The sequence below is a fragment of the Atractosteus spatula genome, chromosome 5 (assembly GCF_055471065.1).
Source record: "Atractosteus spatula isolate fAtrSpa1 chromosome 5, fAtrSpa1.hap1, whole genome shotgun sequence".
In the NCBI taxonomy this organism is placed as follows: domain Eukaryota; kingdom Metazoa; phylum Chordata; class Actinopteri; order Semionotiformes; family Lepisosteidae; genus Atractosteus; species Atractosteus spatula.
In genome coordinates this window covers 25650804-25664263 of record NC_142710.1, presented here as the reverse complement: position 1 = coordinate 25664263, position 13460 = coordinate 25650804, and the positions used below count along the sequence as shown (strand labels likewise).

Genomic DNA, 13460 nt, shown 5'->3' with positions numbered 1-13460 from the left:
TAAAGGATTAAATAAGTATGATTTGTAGAGTCTGTAGTTGCAGGAGAAATTAGCAAGTGTGCCGTAGCTGCCAGATGTGAGGGGGAGGGGGGAGGATGGGGAGGAGGGCGAGAGGTGAAAAAAGGGGGGTGGGGGGTGTGTACAGTCCATGAGTCACTGTAGATCTCCACAGGCAGGAATGAAGAACCTGCTGCTTCTGCTCGAGAGACTGTATGTTTCTGAGTGGCATCTCCACCATCTCTGCGCTACTGTCTCTCCCTCTCGTTCACTCTCTCTCTCTTTCTTTTCTCGCAGAAGTGGAATGTGCAGGTTTGGAGATGCCTTACGTGGATCGGCAGAACCGGATCTGTGGGTTCCTGGACATCGAGGAGAATGAGAACAGCGGCAAATTCCTGCGCCGCTACTTTATCCTGGACACACGCGAGGGCAGTCTGGTGTGGTACATGGACAACCCCCAGGTAGGGAATTGGCTGCAGCGGGCACTGTAGATGTGCTCACATCCAGCTGGCAGTGCAGCGGACGATCTCATCACTGTGTAGATCTTTATCATGTGCAACAGGCTGTAGACCGAGGGGGCATTTGCTATTGTACTGCACTTATTGCACTTATGTGCTTAACTACATGCTGCACTGTATAAATGCAGCCTTTCCCCTCTGTGCTCAAAATACTGATGGAAAACAAAGCTGCAACTGGATCCTGGGACACTCAGAAGTACAACAATCTCTTCACCAGGTTTGGTCAGTAGTCTGAGAAAAAATTCAGTGAGTTTGTGAAACTTCTTTGTGGAGGTGGATATTTCTGACATTTTTGAAGAGGTAGGCATGCAAATGACACCCAGCTGAGGTAACGTCACTCTGCTGCAAAGGTTTGGAGCTCTAATGTTGGTAGGTTAGTATGAGGTGCGAAGTAGTAGCATTAGTAAAACAACACTTCACCCACACTCAGATGGACAAGTTCTTTGGGGTTATATTCGCAGTGCAACAGACTGAACTTCTTGACTATTCAGTCAGTTTTGCGTTTCTTGCTTCTTTCTACTGTGGTGTAAACGTGCACAGGAGCCACAGGACATTGGGGGTGGGTGCTGTGAATGTTTGTCCTTTTGTGTCTTTTCAAAAAAGGCATAGGAATGTGTAATGCAACTTTTTAAAATATGGATCTGCATTACTGGTTAATTTGACTGTAAGGGTGTGCTTAAAGAATAAGTTTCATTTTCAATGGGCCTGTGAACCTAGTTCATGCTGTGTGTAGGTGTCTTTGTGCATGTGGGAACTATGACAATTTGACTTGAGTTGTCTGCAAGCTGTAATCAGCAGATCTCTGAAGAGTGTTTAGTCAGCGCCGACTCTGGTGGGGCCAAGCAAAGTTATCATTCCATCATTTATTAATACTTTCCTAGGTTTTAAATAATTCACTTTGTGTCTATTTATATTTCTAACAGACATGCTTAAAGTTTCATGCACTGCTCTCGCCTCCTTTCGTAGGATATTTGTGTCTACTAGCCTTTATGAAATGGTGGTATGGTTCTTTTCAGGCACAGGAAAGCAGTTAAAATGTTAATAAAGCAGTGCTGTTTATGAATCATGTCACTAACTCCTAAACCCCCTATACATGTATATAAATATATATTCTATAAGTAGAAGTACTGTTTATAGTATAATCAAGGTGGATGCGACCATAATTGTTCAAGCACATCTGGGATGACTGTGCTTAGAATTACTGCTAGAGGAAAAGCATTTGAATTTAATTTATGGGTTGTGCGTACTGTATACTGTATATGATGTTAAAAAAGATGCCACCCCCTCTGCAGCTATGCATTTTTTCCTGATGTATTTTTTTCTTATGTCAGTTGTAAATGTTAAGCCTTATTTCGATAGTGTTGTTCCATCAAGGTCTGGGATCTTACAGAATGAGCTCTCATTCATGTAAACAAGCACAAAGTATTTTTTGTTTTAATAGTGGAAGCACTTTGGTTGTCTGGTGAGTCTGAGTTCATTTACCCAAAGGCTTTTTATGTGCACGACACCTCATTTGCAGCATTGAAATGTATGTCTCTGCGGTATACACATATGCGTTTTACTTGTCGACAAACATCCTGCTGCCCTGAAGGAGAGTTCCTACAACTCCTATCAGTTCCTCCACCCATCGTGAGCCCTACTAGCTTGCATTTCTAGTGCGGCCTTGCATCTGTCTGTCTGTACCACTGTACACTATGCAGCCCTGCAGCAGCTTTCTGCAGTAATCACGACTCCACTGATATTTTTACTGCTCTGTCTAGGGTCACTGATCACCTGGGAACACATCCCACATATGTTGCGCACGATGCTTTGAGCTACCTGTGGAATCTCCCACACTGAGAGTCACGAGCTGCCAGTCAGAAGCACCCCCCCACACATGCTGATATTCACAAACGCCCACACCCAGACTTGACAGTATCTTTATTTTGCATTTAAATACACCATTCTAGTTTTGTATGTAGGGAAAACTGAAAAGACCATAGCTATGTGGCTACAGAATGTTTTATATTTCAAGGCATTTTGTCTTCAGTCTGTGCCGGAATAATAATGTGATATTAGTCATTACAGCTCTGGGAGACATTTTTGTTTTATGTTGTGTTCTCAGCTGAGTGAGCCTGTTAGAAAAAGTTACATGTGACCAGGACCGTGACTAACCCTAAGTGACTCTCTTAGCCTGACCCCTGATCTCGGAGACAGCTGTTACTTAACTTTCTTTCAGAACCTGCCACCTGGAACTGAGAATGTTGGTGCGCTCAAACTCACCTATATTTCCAAGGTCAGTGGATCATTTTGCTTAGGGCTGAGAGGATGTGTGATGTACATTTTATAGGAGCGATAAAATGATCAAAGATAATAATTGTGTGTTTTCAAGAGCACATTAAAATAATTAAATTTGTAAATCTGTTTGAAAGCTGTGTTTTGTGGTGCCTTTTTGTTGAACTTTGTAAAATGTGTCATGTCATGTCATTATTCCAGTGAGGCAGTGAGTGCATTAGCTACTATAATGCATTTCTGTCTCCAAAAGCCCTGTGACGCTCCAGAGCCTCTACATTCTTAGACGTGTTCCAAGATGAAGTCTTTTTTTCCCATGCTACTTTTCCCTGAAAATGAAAGACAAGTTGCCAATGTTACCTAATCTAAAAGGAACTTTAAAAACTGCCACTTGAGATTCACATTACATTAGCATCCAGAATAAAATTAAGCGAAACTTCTAACATTTCTCTGTGCTGTTTTCTTATCAGAAAAAAAGGTGTGAAACTAGCATATTGGTCAATGTTAACATGTTACTCAGACAGCATAACCTCAGTGATGTTCTGCTGGATGCTGTCAGCAGCCAGTGTCTTGAGACTGGAGAGGAGTGTGGGGTTGTCCACTGACACGATATCTGAATAACACATTGATTTCACACCCATGTCAGTGTGAGGTTATCTTGAAGATCTGCGTGAACGCTGAGCCCAGACAAAGCTCCTGCTCATACTAATGCCGTCTTTCTCTCCCTGTACAGGTCAGTGATGCAACAAAGCAAAGACCAAAGGCAGAATTCTGCTTCGGTGAGTATCCAGTAAAGAACTTGTGACTTTCACTTCTCCTTTCTGTTTCATACTGTGTGATCTCTTGGGTCATTTTAATCTTTCTGGAAATTCTGCAGGTGTTCACTGGGAGAATTCTTTCAGATACAGAAATACGGTATACCATAAATAGTCAGTTTTTAACAGAATTTTAAGAGAAAGAATTGCACATGTTGAGCACATGGTTTTAATGTAAGATGACCAATGTTTTAGTCCCAGAACTATGCAAGTGGGTGTCTTGTTCTGGATGAATGTTTCTGTAATGAAATAGTGGCGTCAGCAGTGTTGTTGGATGATTTAGAGTTTAGTATTTTTTAATCAGAAACAAATTTGAAATCAGATTTGCTTTGTTCCTCGGATTCCCTAATATCAGGCTGACTTGATCCAGTCCCTAGGGACAGTAAACATAAGGTTTTGTATAGTTGCCTTAAAATCATCCTTAGATACTGACCTAGCTTCTACTATGAGTCCTGTGCAGGGGTTTGTGGGTACTCGGAGGGCACAGTGTTCCCAGCAGCCCCTGGTATTGATGAGAGCGCTGTTCCAGAGCACACCCAGGCTGGCATTGTTTTGAGTAAAGAAGGAAGCTTGAAGAAGTGGGCTAAGGACTGTTAGCCTGCTGTTACTGATACCGCCAACCTCTTCACCCCTTCGCCATTGTTCTCGAAGGCATGTGTGGTACAGTACAGCAAAAGTAAATCTAAAAAGTCTGATCTGAACTGACACAAGCCATATACTTTTCTGAACGTGCTTTAAAACTTTATTATGGTAGGAAGGGTCTCCACCATATTGCCTTACCCATTGTTTTGCTTTATATGGGGGCATGTTTGTGTCAGGCAGTTAATGACAGCAGCAAGTCCCCTCTTCGTGCTTTACTTATATGGCTTTATTTCCTTTTGGTTAGTGACCTGTTTTAGCTAATTCCTCCCTTTTTCCACATAGATTGTATAGTTCACATTAGGCACTTCAGGTCCGAGCAACTCATACTGGAAAGCCATAGTCCAGTAGGTCTAATAGGTCACTCTTAACTCATCAGTTTGTACAGACTTGAAACATGAGTTTTAACCAGTTGGTATGCTGATTGGTCTAAGTCATGAATGGTGAATTATTCAACTATCTAAATAACTTAGTTGAACATAGCATCTGCTTCAAAGTTCAGAAAGGAATTTCATTAAGTCTTCAGAAATGTATGATTTCAGAGTGACCTGTAAAACCTGCAGGTATTTGTGGTTTACTAACTTTTTTTGTATTGCCTACTATTCATGAGATGACGTCTAAGTTTCGCAAAATATTATAAGGTAAGATATGATCACTTTATTAGCCATATACAGTACAATTTATTGCACTGGGAATTTGTCTTTTTCGCATACCCCAGCTTGCTCTCCATGAGACACACAGGCACACAGATGGGGAGAGAAGCTTGGGGTCAGAGCGCAGGGTCAGCCATTGTACAGCGCCCCTGGAGCAGTTGGGGTTAAGGGCCTTGCTCAGGGGCCCATCGAAGTAGGATTCCTCTGCCGGCTGCAAGTTTTGAACCGGCAACCTTCCAGACACAGGTGTAAACTTAGCCACAGAGCCACTACTCTGCCCCCATATTATATATTGGCTTTTTTTCTGCTTGATGTTAAGAACTTGTTGTCCCTTACCAAAGCATGCTACCCATTTTATGAATGCTAAACCCAGACATTTAATGGTGCAGATGCTGCTGTTGAAAAAAGAGGCACCAGTTAAATGTAGTTTTGCACAGTTTGCTCGAGTTTATTTCATGTTGGGAGACGTGGGACAAAGGAAGCACTGGAGTAGAAAGCTTTGAAAGTTGTCATTCAGGCTCTCTCTCTCCACCTGCACGCAGGTCCTTTATCTAGACACACTGCAGTTACGCTGTGTTTGGGAGAGAACCAGTGCTCCAGGGCAGCTCAGATGTGACAGTTTCCTGTCTGGGGTGCTGTTGTTGAAGCGCCTTTTGTCTTCTTGCAGTGCGCTGCTGCATTCGCACTCAATTGAAGGAAGCACTACAGTGACCTGCCATTGACGGCGTTGTGTGTTTTTTTGCTCGAGTGGGGGGAAATCTCCTTCTCCTTGGCAGGATGCTGGCATCCTCATCGGAACCCAAATCCAAAACCCTGGGATATTTATAGATCACGACTTGCATGCCCCATTTGTTTTTTTTAAGAAAAGTTCTAGTGTTCATCACCCTTTCTCGATTGCCTTATGTTACAAGGCCTTTTGATTCTTTCTGGGAAAACACAACCTTTTTTTTTCCTCTCTTCCATTTCTTTTACCGGAATAAACCCAAAAATGATGGCTTGCCCATGATTCATGGTTCCGACTTGTCACCCGAGCACAGATGAAAGCACTTCTCCTTACAGCAAGAGGTGCCAGCTTTTACTCAGGGGAGGGAGTAGAAAAAGGGGAAAAAAAACAGCAAAGACCCATTTTGCTCCTGCTCTGTGAGTGAAGCATACTGCTGGAATCTGTGCGTAATCATATCCTGTTGTGAGTCACCCTCTGCTCTCACTTTGTTTATATAGAAGCTCGTCTTTGTATGAACTGGATCGTGCTGGGTAGGGGCAAAGAGGGGATGAAGTTTTAAAGCACAATTGATGAATTTAAATTGTAATGACTTTACATTTTCACATGCAGCACAAGTTCTTTGCTTAGAAATACCAATCTTTGGTTGTATTTTGTTTCTTGTGTGAATGGACACTTTTTTCAGAGAGTTTGGAAGAACAACTCCTTGAAATGTACTTTAACCTTATTAAGGGTTTAAATCCCCTTTTCACTTTCGCCTCATCTCCCAGTGCTGACTTCTGATGGTCCTGGCCTGTGTTCCAATGGCTCTGACAAAAGGCCTGTTCTTTAAACTTGGGCTGTAGGTCTTTGTCTCTGGGTGGTGTTATGTGTCTGATAAAGAGGAGATTACCCCTTCCTTGCTTGCTCCTTCACTCCTCACTGAGGGAGTGAAAGTTATCGCCTCAGAGAATGATGTCTGGCCAGTACTGCAGCAATAAATGCTGTGCGGGGGAGGGGGGTCAATGTGCATTAGTGCACGTTCAGAAAGAATGAACGTATTGTGTAGAAAAAAAAGCAGCTCTGCAGAGCACACAGCGTGACAGGGAGAATGAAATCTATTCTTTCATGATAAGTCTTAATAGATGCTGTTTTCATTTAGTTCATTTTTGCGGGTAGCTGGAAGAAGAGAGACAGTGAAGGACACTTCAGAACTGCACTCTGTATGTGGACTTTATTGACCCCAGACTTGAAGGTCTCAGTCATAAACAGGTCCAGCTTTATAAGTTTAGCCTTAACAAAATAAGCAAAAAATAATTTTAGACTTTCAAAAAAAGTGATACAGAAACCTGAAACTGCTGAAAATCTCATATGATAAAATGTTCCCAGGTGACTGAAAACAGAGACTTGAAAAAGGCCTTTTCTATTTTCAGAACTGCTTTGCATGGCAAAATGGTTCCTCACATATGTGGGTGGACATACAAGTTAAGAATGCCTTTTTCTTTAGCGTGCCACACAAGGGTGAAGCTGGGGCCACTATACAAAACTGGGCTTTATGGCCAACTGGACAGAAGGACCAGGCACAGTTCAACAGTTCCCTTTCACATTAGTCATCGTTTTTAATCCTCTGGATGTTGGCCTTTTTTCCCAGATCTTTAAAGTTTAGTTTTCCAGATGAAGTTTATCAACTTATAAAGTGTCATTATGTATTGGTACATTGCAGTACTGTCTTTTTTTGTTCTTATTTCTGAAAAGAATGCGTGCAGTACAGGCAGAATTATTTTTATTTACCTCCTGTAATTTTCCTACATGCTCAAACCTTGTTAGTTCTAGACTGAAATTAAAATTCAAGTTTTATTGACATGAATGATGAATTACGGTTGTATCAAATCAATGACACTTTTAACATTTAAAATGGAAACATTATAAATTGAGAGGCTCACTCTGTTTCTCAGGCTGTCACCGGCCATCGAGTACTGTACTGCCAACTCTGAGTCCCCCTTGTACCATCGGATTGGAAGCAGTTCTGATTCTTATAGGATTGCGAATTCTGGGGGTTTGTTTATTTTAGGAAATAATTCTAAGCGGCATATCATAAAGTGCATCTCTTTCTCTGTTTCTCCCTGCTGGAACTGGGAGCACAGCCTGTCCTCTCTGAACAAGCAGATTTGCCTCTGTCGTTCCGTTTCCTTAGCCAGGCTGGGGTTGGTCACTGAGCCTGTGCGTTGTAAGGGTCAGCTTCTCACCCTGTTGAGGTACTCGGCCAACGTGCGTTGTCTTTAGGTTGTTGTAGCTTTCTGGTTTGTGTTGTGTGCGAGTCCCAGTAGGTGAGGGTATATTTGACTTGTGCTGTGTTTTGGGTGACTCTGATTTACGGTATTTTAACAGTGTTGTCCTGAGTCTGACTTGTCAGGCTGGCTCTGGGCAGTGAGCTCTTGTCTTGGTAAAGTGGGGCCTTGTGGGGGTAGGAATTCTGGTCACTGATTGTTAGACATAGCCTATATTTTGTTTTGTTCTATGTATTGTTAAGCAGTGGGTATTGGCCTAATTCTGCCCTGGAGGTATTGTTTTATGATTTTCTCTGTGCATAAAGAATGTTTTACAATCCTCTGAGTGGGGATTCTATGGGGTGATTGTCACATATTGTGTAATCCTGGTCAGGCATTGGGCCCCACACTTCACTGCCATACAGTGCAGTAGGTTGGATTGCACTTTCAAGATACTTTCTGGTCCTACAACATCCATGGTCCTGTATGATTTTAGTTTGCTCAATATCTGCTTATCATGACAAATTTCCTAAAGTTCTGTGAAGTTTGTTTCTAGACCCCTGTCTTGGATCTAAATACTAGCTCTTTATTCTATGCTGGTGTCTTCTAAGCCACCCACAGGCAGAAGAAGTGTTGTATACGTGGCAATACTGATAAATATAAGCATCCGTTTTTATGGCTTCATTAAAAAGGTGGAATTGGAAAATGGGTAAAAGTTTCATCCATCTGCCATGTAGGGTCATGCACAGTGTATTGTATGAATTTAGAAGTTCTTTTTGCCAAAAGTAGAAAGTATGACTGTTTTTGGGGTGGTGAAGGAGGGGAAAAGCTCTCTTTCATGTAGGTGATGCACTCATACACTGGTTGAGGTTCATCTTAATATTAGCTTTTCAGGCAAGATATAAACATGTTTCACAGGGAACGTAGCCTGCAGCATGAGTGTGACTTTGCAAGCAATGTTTCAGAAATATATAAACAGACATGTCATTAGAGTGTGTGCTGTGATGGGGCAGTGAAGATGTAGAGTCATGCATGATTATTAAGCATTGTTGCAGGAGTTCTTTTGTTATGTTTACTTGCCTAGCAGAAATAAAAATAGAGATTCACTCTCTACAATATTGCCCTTCCATGGTTCAGTCCTTAAGCTCCAATCCATTATTTCTTCACACATCAAGTGCAACAGAAAAAGATTTTTAAAATGATTAAATCACACTGTGCCATGCCTTCTTCTAGTTTGTTGTGGCTATAAGAATAAGTGGTGGTGATGTCGGGATCTCTAACATGCTCTTTAAATGGAGAAAAAAGCAGCCTGTGCAGATTTATTGAACCCGAGGAGACTAACGGTAACGTGACAGCTCAGAGTTCTCCAGGAAGTGACAGTTTGCAGTTTCTCAGGTGGCGGTTCTCAGGTTCTTTCTTAGTTGTGTACAGGTACATTCTAAAATCAGGGGCTCATGCTAGCTCCTAGCTCAATGAGCATTGAAAGAAATGACCTGAGTGAACATATTGTATTAATGTTTTCTTTGTAAATGTATGAACAGCTACACTTTAAAAGTCCATGACTCTCCTGTCATTTTGAGGTTGTGCATTGATGGGTCTGGAGTGTGACCTAGAGCTGGAGAGTAGAAGAGGTGATGAATGACCTTTTTTCCCCTTTACACAAATGTGGGACATAGAGACACATTACGAGCAGTTTTACCCTGTATGAAAGGCTCTGTGCTGCTCGTGGCTTTCTGGGTTTCTAAAGCAATTAGTTGTGCTTCCCTGTGGATAGGCTGCTCAGCAACCAGGAAAGTTAATTGGGAAAAACACTTAAGTGGTTTTTAACAAGCTCCATGGTTAGCTTCGTTAAACAAGCTCCTCTAATGAGCACCTGTCAGCAGCTGGGTGATTTTTTATTTTTCTCTTTTCTTTCTCTTTTCTACAGTCATCAATGCAGGGATGCGAAAGTTCTTCTTGCAAGCCAATGATCAGCAGGACCTGGTGGAGTGGGTGAATGTTCTGAACAAAGCCACTAAAATCACGGTGAGTGTTTGCACAGGGAATCTTCTTTGCATCACATGCTCAGAGATGTTCAGGGCTAAGAAACTGACAGGAATATTTGGACTCAATGCTGTTACTATTACTGTTGTTTGTGTCTCTCCCATCCCTATCTTTTGTTTTTTACTTGGCATAGCTCTGGTTTTGAAGGATATATTCCAGTGTTACCTCTGCATCATACACAAGCCTTCCCACTTCCTGTGCAGGACCACCCTTGAATCTAGAGCAGCCAGGAAACTCTGATCCTCTGAAACCTATTGCATCATTGTTATGTTTATGTCACTGACTGCACACACCTCCCCCTTCTCCAGTCCATGTTATTTTTTCAGACAGGTCCTCCCTTGTTAGCCGGGCTGTGTCCATGTAATCAATTTCTCTAACATTAACAGATCACTCGTGTCCAGAGCGCGATGGAAGCCGACAGAGCTACAGAAGCCCATTGATCTAGGCTAGGCAGTAAGCACTGTAACAAGCCCCAGAGGCACCATGGCACCGAGAGACCTGCTACTGTTATACAATCCACTGAAGCTCAGGACACTGATGTGCAATGCTATCAGCCACTGAGGCTATAAATAGAAGACAATCCAGGGCTTCCACAGTGAAAAAGATGCACAACATATTGCAAAGAATAGGCAGAGTGTTTTTTCAGCTGCTTGCCCACTCTTCCTTTTAGGCCACAGCAGCAGTAGCTCTCTCCCTCCAAGCCTGGGTCCTCCTCTCTGTTCCCCCAGATAATCGCTATTGTTCAGACAGGAGCACAGAGTGTAAGCCACTCTGAGGTCAAAGACAAATGCGTCTGCTCTGTGTCCCCCCCCAGTGTCCGGAAACATTTGAGCGTAAGGATTTAACGGGCAGGTCTGTTAAAATATTTGTTCTCACTTCAAATAAAATGCCACAGACAACTGAGATTTCAGTGTGTAATCGCAAATGACAATGACACAGATGTGTTGTCAGATTTTGTACAGATTCCAGTATCAGCCATGGCTGTCATAATGTGATGTAATTTCTGTTTATTGTGAGGCTTCATCCTTTACAGTAAAAAATCAATTTATCCAATTTCTCTTATTTTCTGAACAGGAATTTCTTTAAATTTAAAATGAGCATCATTTACTGGATCGTTTGGAGCTGTGAGTCAGCTTGTGACTCATTATTCTTTATTATGCTATTTTCTTTGTGGTATGATTATAGTTTGGTTGTTACAAGGAACTGAAGTGCATTGGAATTGAGTCCCACTGTTCCAGTATGAACTGTTGCTGTAGACGGGTGGCCCTGGATGCCTCAGACAGGTTAGCTAGCTAAAGCAGGGAGCGTGATGGAGGCATTCTCTGGGCTGTATAGGTGGAGGAGCAGAGAATACAATATTCACACAAATCAAAATATACAGGAAGAACAGCCTTCTCTCATTTGTAGGTGTTCTTGCGTTCACACTGCAAGAGATGTTATCTTATGGTTTCTTGCCTAGAGTACTCTTCTATTGAGCATCCACATCTATTCTATTCTCTACAAAAAAGGACCTTGTCTTTGCATGGCGAGTTTAGAGGTCTTTCTCCAGCTTGAGAAAACCCATCTCTGTTGGCATGGCCTTGCTGGAGCCTTGTGTTACACATGCAGTTTGTAATGCAGAGAGGCAGAAAAGGCACACTTACAGATAAATAAGGTTGTTTACATACCTCTCTTAGAGCCTGTTACTCTTCCCCCATTGGCTTTAAGAGCTGTGCATAAAGCAACAATTTATTTCTTCCAGTCACTCATTTCCTTCCACAGACTCTGTTCAACCCCCTCGAGACTCTTGGAAGGAGTGATTTTCTATGCTTTCCCACACACAACTTAAAGTTCTCTGCATTCTTTCCACTGTGCCACCTATGGGAAACTTTATGAAGTCTCTCAATTTCAATTTTTTGGTAAACTTTAGGAAAGTGTGGCTTTTGGTTGTGCAGTGTCTAGTCACTTGTCTTAGTTTTGATCTGAATGAAAGAACAGTTGCCAGACTGAGGTTTCATGACCTGACCTGCACTCTTTCAGGCTTTTGTTAAGGCATTTGTTGGAACCAACTGATTCTATCTGCCACAGGTGCCAAAACCATCTGATGTGCAACAAAACTCAGAGAACCAAAAAAGCACCATAGAGGGTGTTGGTGCCAAAAAGCAGGTCTCCTACAAAACGGAGATCATCGGGGGCGTACCCATTATAACCCAGACACAGGTAAGTTAAGTACACCAGTTTGAACATAAGACCTTCATTATTAGTTATTTAATCTCATTAGACTTGTGAAATTTGTCATCTTGTTTAAAATAAAGCAATAAAATAGACAAGTTAAGTTTTAACGTTTTATTTTATTAAATGGTTTTAAATTTCATGCAATTAAAAATATACTTTACAACACTGAATACAATGTATATAGCTTTGCTGCATTAAAGGTTTATAAAAATATTTCACTCAGCTTTTTCTGTAGGCTCGTAATTAAAGTTCCTCCTTGTTTCACTATAAGGTGTTGAGTACTGTATATAGGATACATCAATGTTACAACTAAACAAAATCAAAGCGTCATTGTATAAGTAGACCTTTGCAAATGAAGAAACTGACCTTTCTGCAGGAATATGCAAAATAACCCATTGAGCCATGTTATGAGTATGAAAATGAAGAGAGCTTATCAGGTGCAGAGAGAAATTATCTGTATGAGGACATTTTTCCTGCCTTTTTATCCTTGTTCAATTCTAAGCAGTCCTGTTCTAAAGAGGGTCAGGTGTGTGTTATTCTCCTAAATGTGTAATATGTATTTCTCCCTATAAAGGCTGCTTGCAGACTATATTCAATGGTCTTGCGCTTTGGCAGGATACAGACAAGTTAAGAGCTGCAACTGGGCTATTAAACCAAATCAAAGGTTTAATAGCCAAAGTTCTATGACCAGTGTATCCCTCACACGTTTCTATTTCTTTTTAAATGATATACTAAACACTGCTGTAAACTAATAACTTTAAGAGGCCATTTTAAAACAGTTCGAATGTTCAGAACTATGAAAATATCGAATCCATATTATAGAATGACTGTACCCTTGAGGTTTTTATGACAGTTATAGCAAAAATAATGGGGTGCCATTAGAGAGGTGAAAAGATATATTAATTTTCACTTTAGTCCCTTACCTTGGTGTGCTGGGAATATTTAGCCGATCTGTCCTGAAACCATCTCAGCAAGTGGACACTGAGTATTGGAGCCTTAGTTTGTGTGCAGGCATTCAGATGTTCATTGTTTCAAAGGGACAGCTAAGCGAATTCTTTCCCAAAATAATTTAAATAGCACTAATACCAAAGACTATACAACCAACATTCCTGCTTTCCAGGAGTCTGAAGGTATATTTACTTTAGTATTATACATTTTAACTTTTGGTCAGTTAGTTTTTTTCATTTGGATAGTATGCTCTGCTTGTTAAACAAGTATTTAAATTCATATTCTTCTGTGTCCTGTGTGCAATCTTTTGCAATTTTTGGACAACTTGCTTGAATAAAAATCACATAGCGTTAATTAACTATGAGATTTGACTTCATCATAGATCTTAGCTTCTC

At 41.3% G+C, this 13460-nt stretch overlaps 1 protein-coding gene across 5 annotated transcripts in view; it reads left to right on the top strand.

Annotated features, from left to right (window-relative positions):
• plekha1b (pleckstrin homology domain containing A1b) overlaps positions 1–13460 on the top strand; it is a 40521-nt gene that overhangs the window by 13830 nt on the left and 13231 nt on the right. For all 5 annotated transcript variants that reach the window (XM_088917923.1, XM_088917926.1, XM_088917925.1 and 2 more), the window contains exons 2-6: positions 295–458; positions 2734–2790; positions 3520–3565; positions 9788–9885; positions 11971–12102. In XM_088917923.1, the coding sequence (XP_088774049.1) occupies positions 318–458; positions 2734–2790; positions 3520–3565; positions 9788–9885; positions 11971–12102 (474 nt within the window). In that variant the 5' untranslated portion in view covers positions 295–317. The remainder of the gene's footprint in view (positions 1–294; positions 459–2733; positions 2791–3519; positions 3566–9787; positions 9886–11970; positions 12103–13460) is intronic.